We start from the raw sequence: 19,924 nt of genomic DNA, 5'->3' as shown, positions 1-19,924 counted from the left end.
ATCTGTGCCAATTCTGCCTCGGGACGTCTCTCTCTCCGTTGCCTGTTCAATAGGCAGTGGTGAACTATCCACATTAGAGGCTTATTTTTAAATGGCAAGTAAAGCACGACCTACCTTATTATATCTGCTATTTATTGAGCACTCCTGCAGATGTATTGACATATTTCCCAAACCTGGGCCCTAAGTTCAAATAAGTGGATTGTTTTTCACCCAATATTCTGAATGTTTTTTTGTACTTAACTGTGTCACAAATTCCAGCCCAAAAGGGATAATGAAGGAGAGCATGTCCTTCTTGGTCAATCAACACCCCACTGGTTTGTTTCAGGTAGAGCACATGGACCTGTTCACTTTTATTTATCTGGAATAGAAAATCATTTCTCTTTTTAGTGCGCCTGCCCTTACCCAACATACAGACACCTGTAGTTAATCACAGACCCACCATGTGAAACGCTGTTGAGCCCCACAGCAGAACCAGTGTCAGATAGAAGGGTGTTCTCAAACATAACGTCAATATTAGTGTTGACAAGCAACACTGTGCCGTAGGAAGGGCCATTCTTTGGAAGTTCTGGCAAACCAACGTCCTGTTGATGTGGTTGTTAGAGATCCAAAGAAACCTACGTGAGAGTAGAGGTGTTAAATCACAGGCGTCCCAGAGGTTCCCCCTTCAATTCAAGGGATCAGCTGAGCAGTGGGACTGCTGGTGCGGAATGGCTGTACGTCACCCAGGTGGGGCTGCACTCCAGTGATGGATGAAGAGAGTGCCCCTCCTCTTTGGGAAGTGTTTTGGGATCCTTTGAGACCAAACACTCTATATAAATGCAACGTATTACTGTTAAGGGAACATCAGAGACAATTTTAAGAATATAGGAAAAATAATGAAAGAAAGATGCTCCTTTTAAACCTTTGATTTAACTTACTCTGCAGTACATGCACATTCAGACATTTTCCCCCCAACATACTATTATTGTCAAGAAAAATATATATCACTATATATGATAATATATTCATGCCTCCTAACCCTGTACAGGGCTTGTCTTCAGAGGCCGCCTGACTGTCAGACTCACTGTGTCTGTGCTGTCCTCTTCCCTCCTGTCTCTCTGGGGACCAGGCTACTCGTCTCACTGTCTAGGGCTGCTTACTCAGGTTTTTGCCGTCTGTAAGGAGATGCAGTTCGGGTCTGTAACTCAATGCCGGGCACATATCGAAAGTAATTAAAAATGACACACACACACACACATCCCACAGACACACAAATAACCAAATCAATCACATGTGAAAAAGATACTTTTTTTTCTGTCAGCTCTACTCCTGCTCCTAGATGAAAAGGCTTCCCTCCAGTCCTCGAGACCCGAGACGGCTCAGGCTGTCTTTCCACTTTAGCTCTTAGCTAATAGCAGAACTAAGTATTGGCCCCAGTTTAACTCTTCCCAAAGAGGATTTACAGCGATCTTCAAACGGTGTGCTAGCCCGTGAGCCTGTGGCACTCACGTTGAACTCCCAGGCTTAAACAGCGGGGAGTCTCGTGGCTTCGTGCATTACACTCCACCTGTTTGACCTTTTACAACACCGTAGGGACTTCAAAATCAAACACGCGTGGTCAGACACATACAAGGTCAATCCCACTCTCACAGACACGCCTCCCTCTCTTTCCTTCCGTGCAACCAGGGCCACACTGAGGGCGCCGGGGCCACCAGGGGGGCCCCCCTCAATGTGCAGCGCAACATTATTTTTTTAATGTGGCACGGGCAAACAATTCCCTCCAGTGGCTCTTCCTGTTGCTGGTGTGCCGATCTACGCTGTTACTGTAACATGTGTGAGTTAGAAAGAATAACATTATCAGCTGTGAATGTGAGTGCAGCGGGTTATTTCACTGTCGATGTAGGAAGTGACTCTCGTCTTCGTCGGAAGATGACAGTGTAAAGAGGAGGTTTAGCTGCTGCCACAACGTTTGCTGTTTATTTAATTTCGGGGAAGTGGTAAATGTGGTGGTGATCGCTTTGAGTAATCTTTCATTATATCTAACAGGTAGTTAAATAATTACAAGTGACCTTTGGCTTGCGTCGCAAACTCTGTTGTAGTGGTTTAAAAATGAAAACTGTGCAGTTGCGAATGATAAAGGAAGAGCAGAAAAGAGGAGGAGGATAAGTGATCTCGAAAATCAAGTCACTGTAACAAAGCCTTTGCATTTCATTTGGTTCTAAGTCTGAAAGATCATTGTAACCAGTGAATGGTAAACAAGGTTAATTCTTAATTCAAGGTTGATTCAGGGCAATTCTGTGCGCATTTTCCAGCTAGACACTTGTGGTGTTTTCACTAGAAGTTAGTAGTCACGTTTCATGTTCTTGCTTTCAACGTTGAACGTTGCTTTCAACGTTGTGAAATGTGTGCTTCTTGTTCTTGTTTGCAAGATGTTTTTGTATGTGCTCTTTGAAGCTGGTTAAGAAAGGGCATCCAATTATATAATTCATTTCTTTAATTGTTCTAAATAGTAAATTAGGTTTGGGGTGGGAGCTGATAATAGCAGTGTGATCCTGCCTAGGGCCCCCGAAACTCTAGGGTTGGCCCGGAGTGCCACCATGCGCTCACGACCCGCCTTGCTCACCGTCTGCTGTCCCAGAGATCGCGGAAAGCATGTGAGGGTCACGCACACACTCAGACACTCACAAACAATGGCTGAGTCCGTGTATCTCCCACCACTTCCTCCCAGCCCAGAGGTTAAACAAACAGCACTTATCATCCGCAGGCACGCAGACCTGTCCTATTTTTCTCCGCCATCAGAGCCGCAACTGTCGCCGCGTCGCCCCCCCTTCTCAGTAGCCCTCGCAGAGAAGGACTCCCTCTGTCGCAGGCCTCTGCAGACTGCATTAGCTCTCCCAGCTGCTCCACTGGTTTCACACTACATTTCCCCTCAATCGTTTAACACGCTATTGAGTCTCGGAGAGAGTTGTCCGCACGAGCTGGTAATTTGATTTTGAGTGATGTTTGTGTCATTACATCGCTTCAAAGTCAGCAGCAACAACATATTAATAAGATGCATTTAGACTTGTACTCCAAAAGTTGCTGAGACAAAGCCTGCCGCCGCTGCGTGCCCGAGCCCGCCTGTCACAGGCGCGTCCCACTGCTGACTGAGGATAAAGCTAGGACACCCTCCTCCACAGCTCGCTGGGAAAAGCGCTTGGAGGGAGCTGTTACAGGCGAGAAAAGACATATTCATGTAAATGAAAGCTGCTGCCCGGCTGGTTTAGTTTCTATTTAGGAGTCTGTGCACCACAGGTTTGGCGGACGGCTTTCTGGAGTCTCATTTTCAAATTGCCATCTGAAAAAGAAAGCAAATTCTGTGGCGAGGCCAACAACAGGGAAGGGAGAGATGTTAGCTTCGAACGCGGAGATCTCGCCGCCTTCCTGAGTGGCTCAGCTGGTCCAAGTGCAGGTCGGGCAGTATGGTGAAGGGTTTGGTCCTGGGGTCACATTACCAGCCAACTGTGACTGGGATTCACCACGCAGCAGCTCCTACCCACTTGGGGATACCTGGTCACAGTGTGTGGGAAGGGATTCATCATTCACACCACAGACGCTGCACCATGGCTTCTGTTCTTCACTTGTTGAGATACAGTTTTGCCTTTAGTTTTATTAGGAAGCCCTTACCAATCATGGCCTCCTAATAATCCCCATCTATGAATTGGCTTCATTACTCTCTGCTCTCCTCCCCACTGATAGCTGATGTGTGGGGAGCGTTCTGGCGCACTATGGCTGCCATCGCATCATCCAGGTGGGGCTGCACACTGGTGGTGGTGAAGGGGAGACCCCATTACCTGTAAAGCGCTTTGAGTGGAGTGTCCAGAAAAGCGCTATATAAGTGTAAGCAATTATTATTATCATTATTATTTAGGTAGGAGTTCTGTGATTTACTGACTTTGCCTCTCTCACTCTCCCTCATTTTGCAAACTGGGGAGCTGCTGGGCTGGTCGTGAAGATTCAGATGCCATCCCACAAGGCGTACAGACCAACAGAAAGGCTCATCTGCCTGTCCACGTACAGGCAGAACTGTGTGTGCAAGACTCATTGCGGTCAGTGGGTCCCGATCATCCGGTTCCTACTGAACGACCCATTCTTCCTGTATCCCCCATGCTCCCTCCCCCTTCCTGCCCCAGCTGGAGGCCCAGACTCTCAGAGCGCTGTGTGTGAGAAGACAAGGAGGGCATGTGTGTTCTCAGAACTGCATCCACACAAGTCTGCAGTGGACTCAGGAGGGTCTTCTTAGCCCAGAGGTCAGAGCAGAAGACAGCCCTGAGGTACGGGCGAAAAACAGGCAGCACCCTGAAGACACCACTGCATCAATTGCTCTTCTTTTACAAACAAACTTCTTGTCAAGTCATGCACAATAACACAGTCCTGTTTTCTTTTCAGCTGAAAAACAAGGCTCTATGTTTATAAAGGCAATATTCAGGAATTCACTTGTTTTTATTAGATTCAAATTACACCAAATTCTCTCTTCTGGAGAGTACAGCTTTTTATGTAATTATTTGGGCAAAAAAGACATTGTCAAGAATTCGACCGTAGAAACCTAACTGGGTTTTGAACCTCTGTCTCCCCATTCTGATGTGCAGAGGCTGCTTTTATGAAATTTCCCTTTTTCACTGGTATGCTTAAATGAGAGGGAAATATTCAAATGCAGAGGTTTAGAGGCACGCTCTGCCTGGCAGGTTTGTGCTTCAGTGATTTGCTCAACACTGTCAGCTCTGGAATATCCAAGGCTGAAAGCTCCCATGTCTCTCTGGTTTCCAAGCTGAGGTTAGTCAGGTGCAAGAGCCTTGCTGGTTTCCATGGAGATGCTGCGTCCCAGATCAGAGGAGGCACATTCTGAGAGTTCTGGCACCTCAAGTGTCAGAGTTGCCAATTCTGAGCCACTCAGTGCGAGACTGAAGTGTTTTAAAGTAATTCTCGTCAGAAGGAGCACACAGCCGACTGGTGCGCTCAGTGTTCTCTGGCCTTCACCGTGACGGAACATTGCATAAACAGTCAAATCGATAAGTGCGCCAGGCCTGCATCATGAGGAAACTAGCCATGTTGTGTAAAAAAGGCACAAATCTGGAAAACACAGACAAGTAGAAAATGCAGGGACTTGCTTCCTTTGAGAGAACTCCAAAATGCGGGTAAGCCTTTATCTCAAAGAAAACAGAACCTGTAATATACAGCACAGTATATCCATTGTATCATATGTATATTTCAGGTTATGTACGTTATATAAACTGTATTTATTACAGTGTGAGTAACCTCAAGAAGAATATTCAAGATTAGATCTTGTTAATGTTATTAATCTTACTGGCAAGCTCTAAAAGATTAGATTAGTCAACATTATTGTCTTTATTAGACTCACAGGTCAGAGCTTACGAAATCTAGCTCTTACAAAATCACAGGTCAGAGCTTATTAAACCTCTGCAGGGACGGTTTAGGGTGAAACCACGATGGCAGATCAGTGAGAGCAGTTCAAGCCCAGTGCGTGCGAGTGGGTGCCACGGTGCTGTGAGGAGAGGAAGGGCGTGAGAGACAGTGGGCAAGCTTCTTCTCTGCCCTCGCTGTGCTCACACACACACACACAGATAAGGCTGGAGCTGCCCGCAATGTGCATGTCCCACTCCCCAACTGCCAGCTGACTGGCAGCTCACCTCCTCATCTGCTGTGACAGAGCAGGCAGCGATCACTAATTTAATTATGCGTTTACTCCATATGTGACACCACCTCAGTGTAGCTTAGATTGGTCCTCCCCTACTGAATTGCTTAATTCCTGGGGAACCATTTTTTTTTGTGAGGCACTGTGTATCATACAGCATGGTGAGGGTGTTCTGTTTAGTGGCAGACTAGTATCAGTGCAACAGGTAAACAAAATCAGTGATTCTGGAGCTTTTACACCTGTGAACTCTCCGCTTTGTAGCTGAAAGTCAGATCCAGGAATGCAGAACTTGCTTTGGTTCCACAAAATCGTACCTGTAATGAAGTGGTAGCACAAAATAAAGAGAGAGAGAGTTTCTTGCTGGTGTAGTCACCCCTGGCCCAGCGTTAGGGTTAGGGTTATTTCGTGTTTGGGTTTTCATGGCAGCGTGTGACAAAATCCCCGCGAGTTTGACATCTGACTTTGGGGGAGCTTGTACTCTTTCCTCTCTTTTAAACGTCCATCATTTCTGTCCGCCAGCACCAGAGGCCAGGCGAGCTTGACGAGGCACCCCATGCCTGAGTCATCAATTACGGGGAGATAAACGCTGTCTGGCTGATCCCCATGAGTGGAAGAAATTAAATCAAGTGAAGTCGAGAAAGGAACAAGTTCACGACTCAGTGGCACACAAATTCCACCCTTTCCTCCTGTGCTGTCTGCTCCTCATTATAAAAGTTTTCTTTCCTAACTCTTCTGGTAAAAGTTTGACAATTGATGCACTATGACTACAATCTGATCATCGTGTTATATCATTGTGTCCGTGCCGTTTGTCCAAAAAGCCAGAATTCCTAGCTGCGGTTTCAAAGAGGCAGCAGTTACCCAGGGAAGGTGATAGGATTGTGGGAAAGAGGGGGGTAGGAAGGGAGACAGAGACACATTAGGAACAAAGCCACTGAACAGAAGTTGATCTTCTCACCACTCAGTGCACACAGACCCTGGCTATGACCCCTAACAAGCTGAGTATTGGCATGTGTCTATAAAGAGATTTTCCACATGGGTGGAGTGTGTGCTTCCTGAAAGCGTCTATTTGTGGGCATTGTATGACTTCTACCCTCACAAAATGGACAACCAATACAGACTCTATAGTCACGGACTTTTCAAATGCACTCCTGCTCTATATCACTCTCCCATAACTGTGTGCCTTGAAGTAGAGACCATCAGTGTGATTTCTGTGTATTACCAAGCCATACATATGCAATACATTAGATTTTGTAATAATTTACTGAAACACTTTTTTCTCACATTACATAAATTACAACGCATTGGCCGCAATTCCCTGCCAAACAGTACTTGTGAAGTGTGATTTAGGGCCACTGAGGAGTCCAGGGATCTTCAACCCTGCTCCTGAACACCCAGTGCAAGAGGTTTTGTACTGTGGGTCTCCATTAAATCATCAGTTTCCAAAGACCAGGAGCAGTGTAACTGTGACCAGTTAAACAGGCGATTTGTTAAATTGTATCTGAAGATCCTACAGCCCTTGAGTATGACAGTTCCCTTAACTGAAAAAATATATGTTGATTCATGGATCAATAACTTACAAGTGTTGCTAAGCTTTCAATACAGGTGACCTCTAAGACTGAACTGGCACTCTCCAGAATGTGGGATGGAAATCCCTGTTCTAGTTTAACATAGTGCAAAACAGCCAGATTGTACCAAACCCACCAACTGCAAAACCCTGCAGAGGTGTCTAAATATCCGCAGTCTGTGTGCACCAGCTTCATGTTGGGGTTTGGCTTAGTTTTGGCTCTTCATTTTGTCTCTGGTTATGCATGGCGGCTGGGGTATATTATTTAATCCATCTACCCTGCCTTGCTGAAAGGAGGAGACTGGGCTGAAAAGGGTGTTTTTCTGTGTCCATCTTCAGTGTCTTTTCATGGTTTTAATATGCCTCGATCTCGGTGGTGGAGCAGCGGTGAGGACAATAAGCCCCCTGGAAGAACACAGCTGTTCTCGTTGCTGTAGCAGCTGGGTGCAATTTTTTCTTCATGAAATTTCAAGGCCGTGGTCGCGTTTCCCTGCTCTTTCTGCGGGCACTGAAGATCTCCTGGAATGTGAGCCTTTACCCAATGACAAAGATACAGAAGGTGAGGCAAATGCCTGTCCTGGAGAATGACAGAACATCTTTGCTCCACAGGTAGATTCATACCAAGTTGGCTGCAAATGTTGAGCACACGTCAAAGATGTAGTAACCGTCTCTCTTATTTCAGTGAGACTAACCCGTGATCATGAAGCTAAAAAAATAAATCAGTATCCACATCTGAATTGATATTTTCTTCTTTAGTTTCCAAACTAGATTCAGATCTAGATTTGTTTTAAACCAGCAGTCTGGAGCCGGCTTGTCCGCAGACATAACTCGGGACAAGACGCTGCCATTCAGATCACATTCCTCAACCGGTGAGCGCCAGACCTGGTTCAGAACAAATTTTAAATCCGAGGAGTTAATATTCTGGTGAGGAACGAGGAACGAATGAATGATACAGACGGGGAACTGACACAGCTGGGAGGTGTACGTAGAGCTGATCAGTACTGAAAGAAGTGTAGCAGGTTTCAGCACTCAGTGTAGTGAGGAGTCCATGAAATGAGCTACTTGTCACGGAACCTATACGTGGAATAGGAGGATCCTTATGCGTGACCGGAATCCACCAGGACGCAGAGTAGCAAAGGAACAATCCAAAAGACAAAATCCAAAGGCTGGGTTGATAAGGGAGGCAGAGGGTCAGGTAACGAGAGATATTCAAAAACAATTCAAAAGACAAAATCCAGAAGGCGAGGTCAAGAGGCGGAAGCAGAAGATTCGTAACGGGAAATTAGTCGAAAGGTTTGGAAACGCGCACTGGAGAATACTATGAAAGGCTTCTTAATAGTGAACGTGGGAAGGTGTGCGAAGGTGGTTTAAATACTGAAAGGAAAGGGGTGTGATTGGATGATTGGTTAGGGAGTGAGAATTTGAGGAATCTGATGCATGTGAGAATGTGATGGGTTCAATCAGGGATGAGATTGGGAAGCAGAGGTTCCGGGAATGTAACGTCGTTTGCGAGGGAGAGTGTGGAATGTGACAGGGACAGAACGGCGTTTCCGAGTAAGAGTGTGGGGCGTGACACTACTATAATGTGTACAAGGTAGATCCACAACTGCAGAGGATGGGCGGAATTTCAAGATGGGTCCTGGACGAAGGGGCTGTGATGGGATACGACTTGTCTTCTACCATGAAGGTGTCATTTTATAACCTGCCGGCAGACAGACCTGCAGGGAACGGTAGAAGGTCAAGTTTTATAACACGCATCTGTTTCATCTGTTTTTTTTTTCCCCTCTTCGATCTCTCCCTTTTTGTTCTTATTTTGTGATGTGCCGCGAGGTCCCGGGGGAAATCCAGAACAATCTTGTACATCCTCCCTCGCTCAGGTTTCCATGGCGAAACCCAGATGGACTCAGCCTTCGGCAAGCTCCTCTCCAAGTTGTGCGAGTGTCCATGCGTGCTTGGGCGTGCGAGCGTGTTAACAGATAATGGAAGTCTGTGCTGCTCAGTTGAAAGACACGTTTTCTCTTCATTCCCAAGTGTATTTCTATCAGAAGCCATTTATTTGGCTGTGTTTCGTACGCAGGCAGTAAATGCCTGTTTGAATATACTGATGGATTCAATTTGTGATCCTTCTTAAGAGGGCCTACCAGGAAAAACAGAGTCTTCTAATCCCCGTTTCCCACAGAGGGCTCGCTCCAAACTCATTTTGCCAGCGTGGCAGTGTGACTGCGCTGGAGCTCACACCTCTGCTGGAAAAACGTTGAATTATTTCCCTCCCCCCTACATCTCCGTGTCTCGTCACGGATGATCGTTGATGTGCAGAATTATGTAAATGCAGCGAATTGTGAGTCAGCACAGCTATTGTTTGGGATTACATTCCTGTCTGTGTCGCTATCATGTGCGTGGCACCGCTCCTTTATTAATATGCCGAAAAAAGCCCAGTGAGGCACCTGGAAATACATCGCAGCTCATAGATCCTCCTGTCACATCCTCGGGAATGTTTTCTCAGCAGATAGCGCTGGTTCAGCTCAGAGAGCTCGTACTAATACCTTCTTTGCAGTCAGCCATAACTGCAATAACAAGCCGACAATGGGAGAATGGTTTTTGAACCTTACTAACTTTGCGGGGTTTTTCGTCACTGTAATGGACACAAGGAAACAGCAGTTTCATTTTTAGTTATATCACCGCAAGGCTCGGGAGGACACAGAAGGAGACATAAGAGCAGTTTTAAACGAGAGGGGGGCCTTTAGTTCTGTCTAGCCCCTTTGGTAGTTAGTAGCTAAGTGATCCCAGGGTCTCAGTCAGCCATTTCTTGAAAGAAGCCCAACAAACCCGTGTCTCTCCTGTGACGCTAAGCTCTCATGACTGACTCTCCCATCTTCAAACATTAAAGCACAGGATATTGACAGCTTTGACACTGCCTGGTTTAGGCCTGTACTAGCCCTTGTTCCAGGCAGAGGGCCAGATTGCCTGTGCTGTATCTTCCTTTTGCGAACATCATAAGGAAGGACGATTCAGGTTGTCTGACAAATGAGTGCGGATGGGACTTTCTCGATGCATGACCTGCACATGTATCTGTCACTCTCTCGGTCCAGCTGTTCGTGTATCTACCTTTATCACTTCATGTGATCCCCTCAGCGGTCTCTGAAACTGTCCTCAGCGATCCTGCTGGATGTCGCTGCATTTCCGCAGTGTGAAAAAGAAACTGCTGCTTTAAGCTTAGTAGAGCTCCGATCAAATACAAAACAGCTGGGAATGGCATCACTTCCAGTCAATCTATAGACATGGTTTAAAGAGCCAATATCCAGCAATGATACTACACAATTTAATTACCCTGCCAAGAGTAACCCTCATAGATGCTGTTACAATATATGCTTTTGTGGTATATGCATTCAGTTGAATGTTGTCACATTTCTTCAAAGAATTTGAAGGAAAAATACAAAACCATTTCTATTAACTGCGTGAAATCTGCATATTGGTCGAAAACAAGAACTTGGTCCTTTCTTTAGGTTTGAACACACCCATTAATTACACATAAACACACAGACAAAAGAAAATGAAAGGGTGGCAGAAGAGAGGAGACTTTTTCACCCTTCTTACTCGCCTGAGAGTCTCTGGCGGCTGTCCGACTGAAGTCATCATGAGATCGCTGTGAGGCTGCCCCTGTGGTGGCACTATAAAAAGCCCAGCAGCGGTGTGAGGTTTGCTCACGGGGCTTCACGCCTGCATGCGAAGAGCTGGAACTGGAAATGTGTTTGCTCTGGACAGGACATCACGTCTCCTAAAAGAGGCACGGGAGAGGACGGAGTGATAACACCCATGTCCCCCCGTCCTACACCTGCCTGTTTGACTCTTCAATCAAAATAAATGCGCAAAGCTGCATAAATGCTGGTGTCACTTACAACAGTGCAGCCCTGAATGACACTAAACGTGAGAAATGTGTAGAAATAGCCAGAGTCTTTTTCTTTTTTTTTTGCAGCTCTGGTGCAAAATCCATAACAATCTTAATAAACTCTTGGAATCTAAACTCTGGATACATAAAGGGTGGAGTTGTGCATTTGCAGCAGTGCATGTCTGGTCAGAGCCACATGAAGCAGGCCACTGGAGGAGGGGAGAAGCTGGTGTTATACCCCTCCTTGCTCCACGCTGGGGACAGAGCAGGTGGGGAAAAGGGCATTATGTTTCCACAGTGAAGTGCATTAAGCAGGTTGTCTTGATCTGGGCTCGACCGATCCCACTTAAACCCTGACTCGCCACCTCCAGCACAAAGCTGAGGCTTTGCAATGCGCTGCTGCAGCAGCTCCTCTGTGGGCATAGCCCGAGCCTGGCTAGCGTTCAGTTTCCGGAGATTATCAGAAACACAATTAAATCCAGAGAAATTCCACTAGATGCTCTAGACATGCTCACTTTCTGACAAGCTGGCTGGAAAGGAAGAGGATGGATTTCTATGGTTTATAAGAGACTTTATCTAAGGCTTGGTAAATAAATAAAGGAAGAAAGATTAATTTCCTAAATACCACAGCCAAGGAGGGAGAGCCTGTCAGCACCAAGTTTTTATATGCATTTTACTGCACCTCTGCATACATATTCAAAATTATGGTTATTATTCATCTGGAATTAATTAAAGGCTCCTTTCCAAGGCCATGGAAAAGGCTATGTCTTTTCCTAATGGTTCTTGCATTGCTCTTACTTTTGTAGCTCAGAAGCTGCAGCTGATGTAACATTATGACCACTGTGCTTTGCTTTTTCCCCCGTTTCAAGAAAAATGTATTTGAGAAAACTCTGAAAACTCAGTAATTCAGAGGCCTGCTAAGTAAAAAAGTCAAAACTAAGTAAAATGGAGCTATAATAAGACACTTTTGGCACTCGCATTGCCAATTCAGACAAAAAACCTGATGCACTTGAAAGTGTTTTTTGATGCTTCTGTATTCTGTGTGCTGTGCTGACAACCTTAATGAACGAAGATATCTTTTAACTTTGTAGCTGTGCATTACATTTCCTAAAGCCTCTTTTTTTATGAACAGAAAACACGAAAGCGCAAAATTATGAGCTAAATAGAACTACTATATGAATAGGAGGAAAAACTTTGTGGAGAAGAGAGTTCAGAAAGTGCCGATAAATATGCAAACTCTCAAAAAATGAGAACAGCCTTTTCACCCAGCGTGTTTCCATCCTGTAATAAATTCATCCAGAGTTGACTTAGCACAGACATAGCCTACTATTAAAATGTCTGTTTTAATACTACAAAATGCTTTAAATGGCACATTGTAACTTAACAATATGTTTCGATCATCATCCAAAAACATTCAAAACATATCTCAAACCTAGTTTTCATTAATTCCCCCATGTTCTGATGATGACCAAAGTTTGAACCAGTTAACTTTTAATTGAAGAAGATAAATTGCTTCTCACTAAAGTGGGGTGGGGTGTTATGTACTGTTTGTCTCCTGGGACAGTACCTGCACATTGCTGCCTGCCCAGCTGCAAACTAAAGACAAAAGCATTACGTCCAGGAATTTCTTTGGCTCTGGAAAAGAGCTGGTTTAAAGGATTTGCCTGTTCTTTTGAACTTCTCTTTTGAAATTGATTTATTTCTTTCTGACTGTCTGGATTTTTTACTTATCCCTGACAAGACGTAAACATGGTGCAATCGTTTTTTAAAAAGAGTGCTGAAGAATTTTATTTTTAAAACGCTGAAGTAGATCTCCCCTTAATCACATCTGCCTGGCTGAAAGGATGATAGTCTCCAAACCTCAGCCAAAGCAGTTGATGTTAGCTGTGAATTCCAAGTGTCCAAAACACACTTGCCAATGAGACTCCCTTTTTTGTTGAATGCACAAGTCCTCTTCCAGCACGTACAGTATATAGGACTTCTAAAAGTGATGCACTAGCATTCTCATTTGAACCGTGAAAATGCTGTAGCTCATAATTTTATTCTACAACTAATAAGATGGTCTGGTAACTTACGTTGTACTCAATATGGTTATTATTTATGTCTGCACATCCATAAAATGAGGTATCCAGCCAACAGCATGGATATGTCTCAGCGCATTTATTTAAACAGAGTAAATGATAGCTGCCGTATACATATTGTATGTCATACATATTACATTTACTGCCTGTGAGAGACATTTAATTTGCATCACAGTGGATATGTCTGAGGGTATGGATTCAACACCAGCTAGTAATTAACTTACAATAAGAGCTTGACAAGGACTGAAAGTGGAAAGGCTGCTCAGCCAATCATGTTCATCTGGTGGCTAGTGTCTTCTTGTTCCAAGGATGCTTTCCAGCTGGTTTTTTTTAAATTAGCACTTGGTCTTCCAGTGAAATTGGTATACATATTTTGCTGTTTGTGACCTTGGTGGCGAAGTAGATTTATCATGAACCATAGATCAAATAGCAATACGTATTTCCAGTCTCCAGCCGAGGTTGCCTTTGTGTTCATTGAATCCATGAATGAATTGGCTACCGTTTCATGAGTTCATCAAACATTCTTCGCTTTTAATTCAGTGATCTGGAGTTTGTTTCCAGTGGGGTTCCAGCTCTCCAGGACTGGGCAGACCACTCGTCTGCTCTGTACTCGCGGGATTAGGAAAGCAGAAACCGGCACACTTTATGTGCAGTGCAGCACTGTGCGATTTTAAAACACAAAACTGTGCGGTGCAATTCTCACCTTCGCGGGGGGGCGAGTATTCCACTGGTAACGGATTGTCTTTGATTCCGCCATCATCCTTGACTGACACGCAGCAGGGAGAGGGGATGGTACCTGCTCAGGTATCAGACTGCTATTCCAGATGAGGCGAACGAAGCTAGTGACGAATAAAAACATCATTTCCTTCTACTCAGACGACTGCCACAGTTGCAGAAGAGCAACCAGGTTACAACCTTTTCCTTAGGCCACACAGGTGTGAATGGCAATGAAACAGGTTCTGGTCCGGAGGTTCTCTTCTGATGAGCCAGATCCACCCTGTTGAACGTTAAGTAAATGCTGACAGGAAGGACAGGTTTGTGAAGAGAAGGGTTTGCTTCCAACCGAACAAAGGTATATAAACCACACAGGCATATAGGAGAAAGTGCTTGTTTGTACCTGTCATATTTCTCAAGCTGTATTACCCTGTTATTTTGGAAATATTAAGGGACAAACTACCAACAGACCTCTGGTTGGTAGTAAAGTGTCTCACTATGTGCCTGGGGTGACTAACAGATAAATCCACTCTAATTAAATTCCTCATTTCCACCTCGTGGTCTGGGGTGCTCTGGTGTTGTCACTCTGTATGATGCTGGACAGAACAACGCAGTTATTTAATACGAGCTGATACATTCTCTCTCGCTCTTTGTCTCTACTATATCACTGCTTGTTGATTTTGTCGCTTAATTGTGGTGTTCCTATTCAAATACAAAATTGTTTTATTAAATGCAATCTGTCTTGGACTGAATACCCTTCAGGTTTGGGTGGGAGTTAAGTGCAGCTGTATTCATTAACTCCTTATCCACGGACAACACCACATGAGATGGAACTGTCTTATAACTTCAAGTTCTGCCCTCACTACACTAAGAGTGCATTCACGCTAAGATGCATGAATACGTCATTGGCTGTGCCACACTGATGAATCCTACTAAGGGTGAAACAGCTGGCAGAGTGCAGCTATACCACACTTATGTTTGGTGAAACAGCTGTCTGTAGCTGCTGTGACTCGACATGGGCAAAAAAAAGTCATCTGATAATATGTCAGTTCTGCCTCCTTTGGCATTATAATTGGATAAATAGGTAATTACTATTAATACCCATGACTCATTGCACCTAGGTATTCCTTCTTCTCATCCAAACATCTCACAAACCAAAATATTTAGTATGTAAAATGTTTTTGGCTTATGTTTGTTTTCCTAATTCATGTTTGATATCGGGACGCTTGCCTAACAGAAGATGGTGACAGTGATGTGGCGATATGGTGATTTTTCTTATTGTTTGCCTAGTGGTATACTCTAGACATAAAGTGATTCGATAGGGTCTTGAGCAGGTTCATAATTCATAAACTTTGAATTGTGTCTAGAAACATGTTGAGATGCAGGCTAAAAGCTGTTCAGTAAATTTGCATTGTGCAGTCAATCGCTATACTGTTAACAACCCTTCCGTCATGCATATGCACGCGCGTCATGGTACACACACACCCGCAGTCTCCACACCTCAGAAGGCACAAACATGGCACCTAATGAAATGAATATAAAATTTGCGCTTTCTGCGCACCAAAACAGTGACTGCGGAGCAAATTAGTGCAAAGCTGACGCACAAGCATTGTGGATTACTCACGACACAGGTCCGCTGTGCTTCTGTTACCGTGAAAGGGATTAATTGCCGTGACCCCTTTTCACAAACACGAGGTTTACGGGTCTCCCCTGAGAGAAAGTCTGGCCCAGAGGAGGGTTCTTAAGCGGAAGTCATCACCCCGGAGAACCACCGCGATGGGTCAGAGCGACACTTGGGCTTGTTGAAGAGAGGCGTTGCAGTCGCACTGCAGGACAGTTAAACTGCGGTGAAAACACTGAAACGCAATTAACTTAACTGAAAATAATAACTTTCTCCCTAAAACTCTTAATAGGAAGCAGTTAGAATATACCCGTAGAGGATCATCGCAAATGGAGCGTTTGCAGAGTTCTTCAAAGTGACGATCTCCGTAATTTTCATGGAACTACAATGCAGGGATTCTCACAGGTGACTTTTTTTGTCGTAAACAAAGGGGGTTCCCGTAGGCGTCCAATCGTGGAAGGCCGGTCATTTTAAAATTCAAATTCTGTCAACACGCTGGGTTTAAATAACCCCCTTTTCCCCCCGAACATATAACATTTGCCATGCATAACTAATCAGTATTCATATTTAAAAACAATCCTGCCTTGACATGCAATTCCTTTTCCAAATCCACCTACTGAAAAGCAAATGAATTCAGCGAAAATACTGATAACTATTTACCGTAGGCCAATGCATTAACTCATTTTATGCTGTGATATATATAAAAAATAGAAAGGCAGCGCAGGTTCTGTTTAGTACTGTATTATTTCAAAGTGGAGTTAACCGTGTTTACAAAAGCCTGCATTTTGCAACAGAACCAGACTATTGATATTGCTAGTCGGAAGACTGGCACGTGTTTAGTTAGCCGACGAAGCAAACAATCGGAGTAAATATTAATGAGTGCATAAATATTTCATGTACGAGATGGGTTGGGTTTCTGTACCAGTGGCTTATTACATAAAATATTTGGCTAAGGCGTAAAACATCACATTGCTCACAGTGGGTGTTATTTTGTATAGCGTCTTTCTGTCGGTTTCACCGTAAAAGCAGGGTGGCACGGTGTCGCATTCACAGGCCACCGCTTTGCTCAAACACCTGAGAAAATAAGGTGGCTGCGCGTAATAAGTCACACCGACCGATGTCTGGGACTTGCACAGGTACTTCGGCATCGCTAGACTGAGGCTGTGTGCTGGCGGTGCCCAGGCGCCAGTGATCCTGATGGCCACTTTTCTTTTCTTTTTTGCCTTCAGTGCAGCGATGCCCTCCATCTCTCTTCCAGCAGCCTGCCCTCAGAAGGGTTTATTAAAATCGGCGAGATCCGCCGGGTCGCCTCTCGGTGGACTCGCAGCGTGTACCCACTCCAGCCCATCACTCGCTTGGCTCTGGCCACACGGGGGCCCTGTTCACTCTCGTCTTTGCCAGACTTCACCAGCCATCCCCTCCCCGACGCACACACACCGTACCTCCCCCCTCCTCCTCCTCCTCCTCCTTCGTATTACCGGGCAGCGCAGAGCCTCAAAACCGAGCGTCGGCTCCTCGCAGCTCTAGTGTGAAGATGGTAGGTGTTCCCTGCGCTCGGAGGCTGGCTCGCCGCTCCCGGTCCGCCTTGATCGCGGCGCTCACCGTGCTGCTGGTGCAGACGCTGATCGTGTGGAACTTCAGCAGCCTGGATTCGGGAGAGGACCGGGAGGGCGCGGGCTCCAACAGCAGGGAGAAGCGTGACCGGATCGGTGGCAACGGAGCCGGCGGCGAGTACTTCAGCCGGGGGGCTCCGCCGCAGCACCACCAGGCTCCGCTCGGGAGGGCAAACGCTCGGCGCAAGCAGCAGCCGGTGAGTCCGCCGGGGGGGGGGGCTTTCTGCTCGGGTCCGTGCCTGGGGGAGGCTTCGTGGAAGGGGGGCCCGTTGAGACGCTGACCCGTGTGCGTTTTGAATGAACAGTCCCCCCGTGCCCGGTTGCAGTTTCTCTGGGTGACTGATGATTGAGGGTCAGAGCCCTCCTGCCTGCAAAATAAGAGCATGATTTCGAGTGATTCACCGTCCGACAGCGACGGCGTTCGGGGATCTCTCGGTTTTTGCGGAAGGGGTTTAAGCCTAACAATGCACGTCAAAATGAGGATGCTTTGTTGTAAATGAAGCGGTTTCTACGGTTTGTGTGTTAAAGGAGACCGCTGCTGTTGTGCATTTCAGAGGATGCCTTCTCCGAGTCTTGCCTTTTGCTTGGCTATACAATGGAAAGCATTTCTTCTTTTTTTTTTCTTCGGAAACTGCACAAATTGATGCTTTCGTCCGTTTCCACACTTCAGCAATCGGTCTAAACCGGTAAGCAGCGGTCGCCGAGTGACCTGACCTGCGGACAGAGCAGGGGAACATCTGTTCTGCGAGAGCTGTAGTAGTGTTTGACCTGTGTTTCTGTAGATGATCATATCAGGTTAAAACGGAAGACGTAAAACACCTCTGTGATGTTTCCGTTTGTTAACAGTGCAACATTGTGGCAATTGCAAATAAATAAGATCAGGGGAAATTTAGAGGTCACAAACTTTACTGAGGATTGCACACGAATTCGGTATCTGCTGTAGATCAGGTGAAAGCCACGTATTCCTGTTGTTTAATGGCAGAGTGATGGATGGAAAACTTGTATTTTTATTAGCATATAGTGGTCTTGCACAGGATAAATAGCTGCAAACGTCTTCATTCATTTTTCGTTGTGGTGTGCTACTCGTTCTTTGGTTACGAAAAGTGTAGAAGCACCCTGCTCTACATCTTACGTTTGTCAAATGAGTGGGAATTAAGTCGTTAAGTTACGGTTGTACTAGCAAGGTAGTATCGATCCTGATTGTTCTACACCGCGCAATTTCCAATATTCTACACGATTTGAAATCAATTTGTTACAGACGATAAATAATCGCTGGAAGGGAAAGGATGACGAAACCAATTGTCGTCACGCAACTTTTTCTTTTTTTCAATTAGCATCCCCAAATGCGATGAGCCCCTTTTGCGCTTTTAATATTTGCTCGTTAGTTTTGCCTCTAAACTCACTGAACGCACAGTTAACCCCCACAGACTTGTATCTGAATGTCAGAATGAACATAAAAAATAAAAAAAATAATAAATGTCCATCCCAGTCAGCTTGGAATTCTTTAAATGAATCTGGTTGGCTGCTAAGATCACGCAGTAGAAATGTATGAAACTATATCAGTAAGTACGGATGGAGAAAAACAGAACGGGATTCTTTGGAAACGGCTCAAATGTTGAAAGTCTTCAATTAAAAAGATCAAAAGCCCACGTTTCGCATCTTTTAAGCGCCAGTTTACTCGCCCGAGATGAAGTGATTAAATCTTGGTGATGATCCGGTTCCGAAAACCCAGAGGTCCCGTGGCGTTCTAGAGAGAAACGGATGTGATGATGCCCCTTGGCTGCCGGTAAGCACAGGCCGGGCGACCTGCAACAGTTACCTTGTGACTCTTTAGGGGTGCCGTGTTGGAATGGGATCTAACCCCCCCGATCCTGGGCAATTTGTGTAGAGTCGGTCCTGCCAATCGTGTTGGGAGGGGGATTTGTGTCTGCAGGGCTGGAGGTGGGGGGTGGGGGGTTTAAGAGATGGGACGGACTTCTGTTGCTTCCTCTTTTTGTCTTCCCTCAGATTGTGCTATTTATTTTTCAATTTCTGCTCGCACTTCCTGAGCTCGTTGTAAATACCAATGATTGATTAGGGGAGGATCGCGTGTGGTAACCGCTTGCGGAGTCAATAACGAATTGTTCGGGTTTGAGTGAATGGGAGTGTAAATTCTCTCCCTGTTGTAAATGGATTGTTTCTGGCCACAGAAGTACTACTGGATTAAACAGTGTGGGTTCAGAACTGCCTGAGATGCAGACGGGCTTTCTGGTCCTTTGCCACAGTATAACCAAGCACAGAAGGACTTGAGCCCTGGATGTGGGGTCTGAGCTGTTTCTTCATTTTTTTTTTCTACCCTAACTGGTTATTGACGGGGGAGAAAGTCAGTGGGCTGCAGTCGGACTTTCCAGGGCCCAGAGAGCGGCCCGGCCAACAGGACGTCTCTGTCGTTTCGGGCTGGGATGGTGGACCGGCAGCTCTCGTCGGCGAGGGGTTTGGATCTCGATCTGCCCTGCGCGGGGGACCGGAGCAGTGACTGACAGCAGTACTGTCCTCTGTGCTGGCGGTGGGCTTGCCGGTCTGAGGGAGGGCAGGCTGGAAACCTGTGGAGGCCTTGGAGTTTCATCTCTGATGTCCTTGTGTGTCGGCCCTGGGCAGGGGGGCCGTGCCTCGTCTGTGGGTCTGTACTGTGCTGCCCGAGGCTATAGGGAGCACGACAATAACCAGGCTGTCTTGTTAGAGAACAATGGGCAGAATAATTACCCACTGATTTCTACGCTTAATTCTGATATTTA

At 45.7% G+C, this 19,924-nt stretch overlaps 1 protein-coding gene and 2 long non-coding RNA genes across 5 annotated transcripts in view; 2 read left to right on the top strand and 1 right to left on the bottom strand.

Annotated features, from left to right (window-relative positions):
* The window catches only part of LOC148644883 (uncharacterized), a 56,689-nt gene extending 48,438 nt beyond the window's left edge, over positions 1 to 8,251 (top strand). For 2 of the 3 annotated variants that reach the window (XR_015928557.1, XR_015928556.1), the window contains one exon: positions 3,974 to 4,909. This is a non-coding gene — a long non-coding RNA (uncharacterized LOC148644883). Of the gene's footprint in view, positions 1 to 3,973; positions 4,910 to 6,190 lie in introns of those variants that run through there. The other variant, XR_015928558.1, reaches the window with a different exon arrangement.
* Positions 435 to 16,213, bottom strand: LOC148644882 (uncharacterized). The gene is made up of 3 exons (XR_015928560.1): positions 15,541 to 16,213; positions 1,065 to 1,154; positions 435 to 791 (listed from the first exon to the last, which is right to left on the bottom strand). It is a non-coding gene; the product is annotated as an uncharacterized LOC148644882 (long non-coding RNA).
* A 567-nt stretch (positions 16,214 to 16,780) lies between these two features.
* Positions 16,781 to 19,924, top strand: part of xylt1 (xylosyltransferase I) — a 56,650-nt gene continuing 53,506 nt past the window's right edge. Inside the window, exon 1 of the mRNA XM_088613151.1 lies at positions 16,781 to 17,347. Within this exon, the coding sequence (XP_088469277.1) occupies positions 17,072 to 17,347 (276 nt within the window). The 5' untranslated portion in view covers positions 16,781 to 17,071. The remainder of the gene's footprint in view (positions 17,348 to 19,924) is intronic.

This window comes from Lepisosteus platostomus, chromosome 19, assembly GCF_059453375.1.
Source record: "Lepisosteus platostomus isolate fLepPlt1 chromosome 19, fLepPlt1.hap1, whole genome shotgun sequence".
In the NCBI taxonomy this organism is placed as follows: Eukaryota; Metazoa; Chordata; class Actinopteri; order Semionotiformes; family Lepisosteidae; genus Lepisosteus; species Lepisosteus platostomus.
This window is presented reverse-complemented; position numbering and strand designations above follow the sequence as displayed.